Source organism: Aethalodelphis obliquidens, unplaced genomic scaffold (assembly GCF_003676395.1).
Source record: "Aethalodelphis obliquidens isolate GAN/ISIS:26980383/991018 unplaced genomic scaffold, ASM367639v1 scaffold26, whole genome shotgun sequence".
Taxonomy (NCBI): domain Eukaryota; kingdom Metazoa; phylum Chordata; class Mammalia; order Artiodactyla; family Delphinidae; genus Aethalodelphis; species Aethalodelphis obliquidens.
This window is the reverse complement of record NW_020837970.1, coordinates 10769926-10781424: the sequence shown is the minus strand read 5'-3', so window position 1 is coordinate 10781424 and position 11499 is coordinate 10769926. Positions and strand designations below refer to the sequence as shown.

General features: G+C 37.3%; 1 protein-coding gene across 4 annotated transcripts in view; it reads left to right on the top strand.

The window, feature by feature from the left end:
• Positions 1–11499, top strand: part of HERC1 (HECT and RLD domain containing E3 ubiquitin protein ligase family member 1) — a 215740-nt gene that overhangs the window by 84665 nt on the left and 119576 nt on the right. For all 4 annotated transcript variants that reach the window (XM_027123253.1, XM_027123252.1, XM_027123251.1 and 1 more), the window contains 2 exons: positions 925–1146; positions 3632–3805. In XM_027123253.1, the coding sequence (XP_026979054.1) occupies positions 925–1146; positions 3632–3805 (396 nt within the window). The remainder of the gene's footprint in view (positions 1–924; positions 1147–3631; positions 3806–11499) is intronic.

The following is an 11499-nucleotide window of genomic DNA, read 5'->3' as shown; positions in this document are numbered from 1 at the left end:
AAAAAAAAAAAAAAAAAAAAAAAAACAAACTATCTGGCCCTAGTGTTTTTTTTATAGATAGGTTTTTGGCTATTAATTTTCTTTTTTTAGTGGTTATTGTTCTCTTACAGCTTTTTGTTTCTTCTCAAATCCATTTCAGAAATTGATATTTTTTCAGAAAATGTCATTTTGTTGGTTTTCAAATTTATTGACACAAAGATCATAATATTCACACATAGTTTTTAAAAATCTCTAGTGTATCTGTGGTTATATCCTCTTTTTGTATTTTTAATTTTAAAATTTATGCCATCTTTATTTTCTGGATTAATTTTATTACAGGTTTGTCTATTTTATTAGTGTTTTCAAATACCCAATTTTTGAATTGGATGATTTCTTGTGTTTTTCTTTTATGATTTCATTGATATCTCTTCTTATCTTTATGGCTAGCTGTAGTTTTTTTTTTTTTTTAAGTGAAGAACTTTTAAAAACAAATGTACAATAAGAAAGCATGGATCTGGATCTTAGTATAGGACAGATCTGAATTCAGGCCTTAAAAGCATTGAACAATACTAAGTGTCATTTTACTAGATCAACTCTTGTTTTGATTTTGGAGGGATGAGCTACCTCAGTTACTCACTCTTAAGGTTGAAATTTGATCTGGATAGTGAAAAGTAGGAATAGAATCAATGGGAGATAATTCTGCCATGTACTGTTTCACTGTTTATCTCAAAATCAGTAACTTTACAAAGCAGATTTTTATTTGATGGCAAACTTATCTGAATGTATTTTAGATTAGCCTACTAAAGAGAATATATACAGAAAGTGTTATAATCTATGTTTTCATTATAAAATTATTTTGCTTCAGTGTCTTGTTGCAGTGCAATATAAATGAAAAAGCTTGAGAATCTTCATCACCAGATAAATTACTAATGATTTTGTTTTCAGGAGGGCCAGAACTGATTGATCCTGCTGGTGTGCCATTACCTCAGCCAGCCCAGTCCTGGGTGTGGCTTGTTGATCTGGAAAGAACAATTGCTCTTCTTATTGGGCAGTGTCTTGGTGGCATGCTTCAGGGTTCGCCTGTGTCTCCAGAGGAACAGGACACTGCATATTGGATGAAAACACCACTTTTTAGTGATGGTGTAGAAATGGATACCCCTCAGTTAGGTAATGTGCTTCTCTGCAGCATTTAGAATACGTGCTTCTGTTTGTACCTCCTTTGGAGATTTCTCTTATTCTGGGTTTGCTGAATAGAGAACTGATAGAAAACAAATGCAACATTTGCAGGGTAGGGGATCCAAGACTGTAACTTGGAGCCCTCAGAAAAACAGTTAAGTCCTGCAGCATCGTATAGTGAAAAGAGCCCCTGAACTAGGGAAATGTAGGCGTGGTTCTACTCTGTTTTTATTTATCACTCATTTTGAGCAAGTCATCTAACTCATAAAAATGGGAAAATGCTTAATTACTTGTGTTCTGGGGCTTGGAGGTTATGAAACTGCTTCATAGAAGGTTACTGACCATGACTTACGAGGGCTCAGGTCATAAACACCTCTCAGTTGTGAGGGCCAATCCCTTCTCCTCCCAGCCTGTCCTCCTTTCAAGCTGATGTTACCTTGTGTGATTCCTTATTTTTTTCCTCCCCATTTATGGTACCTTTGGGGTTTCCTTTCCTGCCTCATCTTCCATTTGTCTACTTTGATGGTAGGCTAGCTCTCAGACTGTCTGAACATGAGGATTTCTCCAGTTCCTGAATAGATGATGTAGTTGTTTTTATCTAGGATTGGTCCTTTAATCTCTCTGAACCTCTAATTTCAATCCTTAAAATAATGAGTTAGATTAGATAGCCCATATGGTCTTATTAGATTTTATTTATTTATTTTTAAGAAATATTTATTTATTTTGGCTGTGCCAGGTCTTAGTTGCAGCACGTGGGATCTTCGTTGTAGCATGCAGACTTCTTAGTTGCGGCATGTGGGATCTAGTTCCCTGACCAGGGATCAAACCCGGGCCCCTGGCATTGGGAGCTCAGAGTCTTACCCACTGGACCACCAGGGAAGTCCCTAGATTTTAAATTTATTATTTCTCTGATAAGAGAAAGAGACTCAGAGAGTGTCCAAGAAGCAAAATCTAAGAGAAATCTCGATCTAAGAGAATCTCCAGAGGAGAAACAAAAGTAGAAACCATGACAAAAATCATGGAGATTTCTGCTTTGAGGTTGGAGGGTTGGAGGGTGGGAGTGAGAGATGTTGAAGATTTTCTTCCTTTTCCAAATAGTGTATATTCATTGTTTCATTTATGAACCAGAAAGTGATTTCAGCCATGGCTGATGAATGCTAGACTGGTACTTAGGAATGTTTGTATCAAAAAAAGTAAAATCATGTTTTTTTTCAAGGGGTATTTAACATCATAAAGGTAGTTCCAGTGCTATCAGTGTTTAGCTCTGTGATAGTCCCAAATGTCCTCCTGAGGACAAAAGTATCTTTATCTCTACCTTCCTCATATTTCTGTTATGTGTACTTCACTCAACTGGCCTTTGGTGTGAATATAATCAATTTCAGTTTTAATGTTAGTTTTCACTTTTTAAATTATAAAATTATGAAACTATTAAAATGTTACATTTTATGTTTAAATACTTGCATATATTGGACTTCCCACAGTGGTTAAGAATCTGCCTGCCAATGCAGGGGACACGGGTTTGAGCCCTGGTCCAGGAAGATCCCACATGCCACGGAGCAACTAAGCCCGTGTGCTACAACTACTGAGCCTGTGTTCTAGAGCCCATGAGCCACAACTACTGAGCCTGCACGCTACAACTCCTGAAGCCCATGCGCCTAGAGCCCATGCTCTGCAACAAGCCACCACGATGAGAAGCCGGTGCACCGCAACAAAGAGTAGCCCCCACTCACCGCAACTAGAGAAAGCCCGTGTGCAGCAATGAAGACCCAACACAGCCAAAAATAAATGATAATAATAAAAAACAAAGATAAGCAGTAGCTTCTAAAAAAATACTTGCATATATTAGGAAGAGGCTCTTGTCTGTAAAATTGTAAATAAATGATAATTTAGTTATATTGTGGGTTAAATTGGCTTTGGGTATTAGCCCGGGAACCTGTCATTTAGAGAAGTGTTTTGTTTTTTAAATGGAAAATGAATTCTTAATGCCAAATGTCCCATTGGAAAGTTAGGAACCACCTGAACAAATGTAAATATCAGTTGAGAAATTGTTCAAGTATCAATATCTTTGATCTCCCTTAAATCATACTGAAGTGATTATTTTCCCTTAAGTCTACAAAAAGAAAAGAAAAATCTTGGCTAGTCTCTTTCCCAGTGGTCCCATGTTTCTCAACAAGGATATCAATCCGTTTTGAGCAAGAAAGTTCTTTGTTACACAAGACTGTGCTGCACATGTAGGGCCCTGCCTACCAAAATGCCAGAACTCCTCCCTGGAATGTTACATTTAGTCACATAAAGAAAGGGGTGATACTATGCCCAATTGAGAAGCATTAAAGGACTTTACCTTTGTAGCATCTACTTAAAATGGTTTGAAATGTATCATTTCATATGCATTAAGTAAATATGGTAAGCTTTTATTTGTAGCACCAAAATTTACAAAGCTTGAAATCAATAACTTGTGTAATTTGTTTTTTTTTAGATAAATGTATGAGTTGCCTATTAGAAGTAGCTCTTTCTGGAAATGAAGAACAGAAGCCTTTTGATTACAAATTGCGGCCTGAAATTGCTATCTACGTAGACTTGGCATTGGGTTGTTCAAAAGAGCCGGCTCGAAGCCTTTGGATCAGCATGCAGGATTATGCTATTAGTAAAGGTAAGATGAAGAGGATAAAGGGGCTAAATATGTAGATAGCTCATAATACCAACTAATATAAGTATAGTATAATATATGTAAATAGAAAATCACAGGGATTACCCCATTACTTTTTTATAGAAAAAGGGATTTTACAATTAACATTTTTTTAGGGCTTCCCTGGTGGCGCAGTGGTTGGGAGTCCGCCTGCCGATGCAGGGGACACAGGTTCGTGCCCCGGTCCGGGAGGATCCCACATGCCACAGAGCGGCTGGGCCCATGAGCCATGGCCGCTGAGCCTGCGCGTCTGGAGCCTGTGCTCCGCAAGGGGAGAGGCCACAGCAGTTAGAGGCCCGCGTACCGTGAAAAAAAAAAAAAAAAAAACCTCTAATATTTTTAAAAAATAAATTTATTTGTTTTATTTATTTTTATTTTTGGCTGTGTTGTGTCTTTGCTGCTGAGTGCGGGCTTTCTCTAGTGCGGTGAGCGGGGGCCTCTCACCACGGTGGCTTCTCCTGTCACGGAGCGTGGGCTTCAGCAGTTGTGGCATGCTGGCTCAGTAGCTGTGGCTCACAGGCTCTAGAGCACAGGCTCAGCAGTGGTGTCACACGGGCCCAGTTGCTCCAGAGCATGTGGGATCTTCCCAGACCAGGGTTCGAACCCGTGTCGCCTTCATTGTCAGGTGGATTCTCAACCACTGCACCACAAGGGAAGTCTCTACAATTAACATTTTAAAAACAGTTTCTTATTCCTGTTAGTGGAACATTTTGAAGTGCTTGGTATGAAACCTCGTGTATTCTTTTATATACATATATCCCACTTGAAGAAAATCCACTGTGGGAAAATTGAGATTAGTGTGAAAAATAAATCCAGAGGCAGCATTTTACTGAAGGATTCCATGCAGCGTAAATGGATCTAGTATAAGAGTCTGTTTAATGAATCTCTTCCCTTTGTGAGCCCTGGTGAAGAACTGAAATTATGTGTATGTGGAAGTCTGAGCTTCTGGGCTTGGGTCATTTTCCTCCTATATAAAACACTTGCCCATTTTAGAGTGCTAGTGAAGATACCAGTTTGAAATGAGGTATATTATTAAGTACTGCAGTAAAGTGCTATGCAAGTGTGTAGTGGTATTTCAGTTTCTAATATTACTTGATTAATAAAATTAATTTTATGTACAAGTTTTCAAAGGTTGTACCTGATTTCTTTTTAGCTCTCATCCACTTTTAACAATGACTTGGATTGTTCAGAATCACATACCCCTAGTTGTCTTTCTCCACATTGCTCTTTCTTTAGTCCCTGCTCCCCTGTGTCTTTGGATTTTCTTCCTTCTGTGATAAAAATGGTAAAAGTAAATACATTTTCACCTTTACTTCGTATAATAAAAATGAGATACATATCATTCAGATCTTTAAAACACCAGTGAGATGATACCTTTGAAAGTTTAATCTCATCCAATTTGTCATTCATTTATTCATTCCATCGTGTTGACTTTCACCAGTGGTAGAAAAGTATGATAGTGGAGGAGAAAAAAAGCTTACTTTCTAAGTTGTATTTTCTGATATCCTCTTATTTGCATCATTTTCTTGGAATGTGCATTTAGGTTTTTTTTTTTATAAATTTATTTTTATTTATTTTTGGCTGCCTTGGGTCTTTGTTGCTGCACGTGGGCTTTCTCTAGTTGCAGTGAACGGGGGCTACTCTTCATTGCGCAGGCTTCTCATTGCTGTGGCTTCTCTGGTTGCAGAGCACGGGCTCTAGGCACGCGGGCTTCAGTAGTTGTGGCACGTGGGCTCAGTAGTTGTGGCTTGCGGGCTCTAGAGTGCAGGCTCAGTAGTTGTGGCACACGGGCCTAGTTGCTCCGTGGCATGTGGGATCTTCCTGGACCGGAGCACAGAACCTGTGTCCCCTGTACTGGCAGGTGGATTCTTAACCACTGCGGCACCATTATCACTTGTTACTTTTCAGTGAGCACTTGAAAAAACTGGATATAAACATAAAGTGAATAAAAACTCTTATGGCTCCATTTGTTCAATTGCTTGTACACTATAGCCTAGACTTTATACCTGAGTAGTGGAAACATTTTGTAGTGCTTGGTATGAAATGACTATAACTTTAGCGAAGGTGTTTTAAAAGAACCTATTATTATAAACATTGCACAGGAGGATAATCCCTGATAAATTTGATGTACTGCAAAGGATGTTACTTCAGTTTGCTTTTAAATTGAATATTAGCCTTCTTGAAATGGGGTCGTTTGATTTTAAATCATAGCAGTTTTCAGAATAGCAAGCAATCCCTTGGAACAGATGATCTCTCAGGAACCTAGTGTGGAAAATTTTGTGTGTAATACAGACTATCATTTTAAGATTCTCTGTTGGCTGTAAGATTTTCTTAAAATCTTACATGCTTATATTCACTTTTTCACCTGTAAAATAGTTAAGTCTGAACTTCATTTTTACCTAAGCATCCAGAAATGACTGGAAAACCAAGCTGTAAAATTTTTGTCTTAAGATAGGAGTTTTAAAAAGGAATTAAGAACAGATAAATTTAACTTGGTGCTTAATATTTTCCAAGAGTGTTTTTTGTTTGTTTGGGTTTGTTGTTGTTTTAACATCTTTATTGGAGTATAATTGCTTTACAATGGTGTGTTAGTTTCTGCTTTACAACAAAATGAATCAGTTACATATATACATATGTTCCCATATCTCTTTCCTCTTGCGTCTCCCTCCCTCCCACCCTCCCTATCCCACTACTCCAGGCGATCACAAAGCACCGAGCTGATCTCCCTGTGCTGTGCGGCTGCTTCCCACTAGCTATCTACCTTACGTTTGGTAGTGTATATATGTCCATGCCGCTCTCTCGCTTTGTCACAGCTTACCCTTCCGCCTCCCTGTATCCTCAAGTCCATTCTCTAGTAGGTCTGTGTCTTTATTCCTGTCTTACCCCTAGGTTCTTTATGACATTTTTTTCTTAAATTCCATATATATGTGTTAGCATACGGTATTTGTCTTTCTCTTTCTGACTTACTTCACTCTCTATGACAAACTCTAGGTCTATCCACCTCATTACAAATAGCTCAATTTCGTTTCTTTTTATGGCTGAGTAATATTCCATTGTATATATGTGCCACATCTTTATCCATTCATCTGATGATGGACACTTAGGTTTTTTCCATCTCCTGGCTATTGTAAATAGAGCTGCAATGAACATTTTGGTACATGACTCTTTTTGAATTATGGTTTTCTCAGGGTATATGCCCAGTAGTGGGATTGCTGGGTCATATGGTAGTTCTATAGGTAGTTTTTAAAGGAACCTCCATACTGTTCTCCACAGTGGCTGTATCAATTTTACATTCCCACCAACAGTGCAAGAGGGTTCCCTTTTCTCCACACCCTCTCCAGCATTTGTTGTTTCTAGATTTTTTGATGATGGCCATTTTGACTGGTGTGAGATGATATCTTATTGTAGTTTTGATTTGCATTTCTCTAATGATTAATGATGTTGAGCATTCTTTCATGTGTTTGTTGGCAGTCTGTATATCTTCTTTGGAGAAATGTCTGTTTAGGTCTTCTGCCCAGTTTTGGATTGGGTTGTTTGTTTTTTTGTTATTAAGCTGCATGAGCTGCTTATAAATTCTGGAGATTAATCCTTTGTCAGTTGCTTCATTTGCAAATATTTTCTCCCATTCTGAGGGTTGCCTTTTCATCTTGTTTATGGTTTCCTTTGCTGTGCAAAAGCTTTGAAGTTTCATTAGGTCCCATTTGTTTATTTTTGTTTTTATTTCCATTTCTCTAGGAGGTAGGTCAAAAAGGATCTTGCTGTGATTTATGTCATAGAGTGTCCTGCCTATGTTTTCCTCTAAGAGTTTGATAGTTTCTGGCCTTAAATTTAGGTCTTTAATCCATTTTGAGCTTATTTTTGTGTATAGTGTTAGGGAGTGATCTAATCTCATACTTTTACAGGTACTTGTCCAGTTTTCCCAGCACCACTTATTGAAGAGGCTGTCCTTTCTCCACTGTACATTCCTGCCTCCTTTATCAAAGATAAGGTGACCATGTGTGCGTGGGTTTATCTCTGGGCTTTCTATCCTGTTCCATTGATCTATCTTTCTGTTTTTATGCCAGTACCATATTGTCTTGATTACTGTACCTTTGTAGTATACTCTGAAGTCAGGGAGCCTGATTCCTCCAGCTCCGTTTTTCTTTCTCAAGATTGCTTTGGCTATTCGGGGTCTTTAGTGTTTCCATACAAATAGTGAAATTTTTTGTTCTAGTTCTGTGAAAAATGCCAGTGGTAGTTTGATAGGGATTGCATTGAATCTGTAGATTGCTTTGGGTAGTAGAGTCATTTTCACAATGTTGATTCTTCCAGTCCAAGAACATGGTATATCTCTCTATCTATTTGTATCATCTTTAATTTCTTTCATCAGTGTCTTATAATTTTCTGCATACAGGTCTTTTTTTCTCCTTAGGTAGGTTTATTCCTAGATATTTTATTCTTTTTGTTGCAGTGGTAAATGGGAGTGTTTTCTTGATTTCACTTTCAGATTTTTCATCATTAGTGTATAGGAATGCCAGAGATTTCTGTGCATTAATTTTGTATCCTGCAACTTTACCAAATTCATTGATAAGCTCTAGTAGTTTTCTGGTAGCATCTTTAGGATTCTCTATGTATGGTATCATATCTGCAAGCAGTGACTGCTTTACTTCTTCTTTTCCGATTTGGATTCCTTTTATTTCCTTTTCTTCTCTGATTGCTGTGGCTAAAACTTCCAAAATTATGTTGAATAAGAGTGGTGAGAGTGGGCAACCTTGTCTTGTTCCTGATCTTAATGGAAATGCTTTCAGTTTTTCACCATTGAGGATGATGTTGGCTGTGGGTTTGTCATATATGGCCTTTATTATGTTGAAGAACTTTCCCTCTATGCCTACTTTCTGCAGGGTTTTTATCATAAATGGGTGTTGAATTTTTTTGAAAGCTTTCTCTGCATCTATTGAGATCATATGGTTTTTCTCCTTCAATTTGTTAATATGGTGTATCACGTTGATTGATTTGCGTATATTGAAGAATTCTTGCATTCCTGGAATAAACCCTACTTGATCATGGTGTATGATCCTTTTAATGTGCTGTTGGATTCTGTTTGCTAGTATTTTGTTGATCTTTGCATCTATGTTCATCATTGATATTGGCCTGTAGTTTTCTTTCTTTGTGACATCCTTGTCTGGTTTTGGTATCAGGGTGATGGTGGCCTCGTAGAATGAGTTTGGGAGTGTTCCTCCCTCTGCTATATTTTGGAAGAGTTTCAGAAGGATAGCTGTTAGCTCTTCTATAATGTTTGATAGAAATCACCTGTGAAGCCATCTGGTCCTGGGCTTTTGTTTGTTGGATGATTTTTAATCACAGTTTCAATTTCAGTGCTTGTGATTGGTCTGTTCATATCTTCTATTTCTTCCTGATTCAGTCTTGGCAGGTTGTGCATTTCTAAGAATTTGGCCATTTCTTCCAGGTTGTCCATTTTATTGGCATAGTGTTGCTTGTAGTAATCTTTCATGATCTTCTGTATTTCTAAAGTGTCAGTTGTTACTTCTCCTTTTTCATTTCTAATTCTATTGATTTGAGTCTTCTCCCTTTTTTTCTTGATGAGTCTGGCTAATGGTTTATCAATTTTGCTTATCTTCTCAAAGAACCAGCTTTTAGTTTTATTGATCTTTGCTATCGTTTCCTTCATTTCTTTTTCATTTATTTCTGATCTGATTTTTATGATTTCTTTCCTTCTGCTAACTTTGGGGGGTTTTTGTTCTTCTTTCTCTAATTGCTTTAGGTACAAGTTTAGGTTGTTTATTCGAGATGTTTCCTGTTTCTTAAGGTAGGAATGTATTGCTATAAACTTCCCTCTTAGAACTGCTTTTGCTGTATCCCATAGATTTTGGGTCGTCGTGTCTCCATTGTCATTTGTTTCTAGGTATTTTTTTATTTCCTCTTTGTTTTCTTCAGTGATCACTTCGTTAATAAGTAATGTATTGTTTAGCCTCCATGTGTTTGTATTTTTTACAGATCTTTTCCTGTAATTGATATCTAGTCTCATAGCGTTGTGGTCGGAAAAGATACTTGATATGGTTTCAATTTTCTTAAATTTACCAAGGCTTGATTTGTGACCCAAGATATGATCTATCCTGGAGAATGTTCCATGAGCACTAGAGAAAAATGTGTATTCTGTTGTTTTTGGATGGAATGTCCTATAAATATCAATTAAGTCCATCTTGTTTAATGTATCATTTAAAGCTTGTGTTTCCTTATTTATTTTCATTTTGGATGATCTGTCCATTGGTGAAAGTGGGGTGTTAAAGTCCCCTACTATGTATGTGTTACTGTCGATTTCCCCTTTTATGGCTGTTAGAATTTGCCTTATGTATTGAGGTGCTCCTATGTTGGGTGCATAAATATTTACAATTGTTATATCTTCTTCTTGGATCGATCCCTTGATCATTATGTAGTGTCCTTCTTTGTCTCTTCTAATAGTCTTTATTTTAAAGTCTATTTTGTCTGATATGAGAATTGCTACTCCAGCTTTCTTTTGGTTTCCATTTGCATGAAATATCTTTTTCCATCCCCTTACTTTCAGTGTGTATGTGTCTCTAGGTCTGAAGTGGGTCTCTTGTAGACAGCAAATATATGGGTCTTGTTTTTGTATCCATTCCGCGAATCTGTGTCTTTTGGTGGGAGCATTTAGTCCATTTACATTTAAGGTAATTATCGATATGTATGTTCCTATTCCCATTTTCTTAATTGTTTTGGGTTCGTTATTGTAGGTCTTTTCCTTCTCTTGTGTTTCTTGTCTAGAGAAGTTCCTTTAGCAGTTGTTGTAGAGCTGGTTTGGTGGTGCTCAACCCTCTCAGCTTTTGCTTGTCTGTAAAGGTTTTAATTTCTCCATCAAATCTGAATGAGATCCTTGCTGGGTAGAGTAATCTTGGTTGCGGGTTTTTCTCCTTCATCAGTTTAAATATGTCATGCCAGTCCCTTCTGGCTTGCAGAGTTTCTGCTGAAAGATCAGCTGTTAACCTGATGGGGATTCCTTTGTGTGTTATTTTTCCCTTGCTGCTTTTAATATGTTTTCTTTGTGTTTAATTTTTGACAGTTTGATTCATATGTGTCGTGGCGTATTTCTCCTTGGATTTATTCTGTATGGGACTCTCTGTGCTTCCTGGGCTTGATTAACTATTTCCTTTCTCATGTTAGGGAAGTTTTCAACTATAATCTCTTCAAATATTTTCTCAGTCCCTTTCTTTTTCTCTTCTTCTTCTGGAACCCCTATAATTCGAATGTTGGTGCATTTAATGTTGTCACAGAGGTCTCTGAGACTGTCCTCAGTTCTTTTCATTCTTTTTTCTTTATTCTGCTCTGCAGTAGTTATTTCCACTATTTTATCTTCCAGGTCACTTATCTGTTCTTCTGCCTCAGTTATTCTGCTATTGATCCCATCTAGAGTATTTTTCATTTCATTTATTGTGTTGTTCATTGTTGTTTGTTTCATCTTTAGTTCTTCTAGGTCCTTGTTAAATGTTTCTTGCATTTTGTCTATTCTATTTCCAAGATTTTGGATCATCTTTACTGTCATTATTCTGAATTCTTTTTCAGGTAGACTGCCTATTTCCTCTTCATTTGTTAGGTCTGGTGGGTTTTTATATTGCTCCTTCACCTGCGGTGTGTTTTTCTGTCTT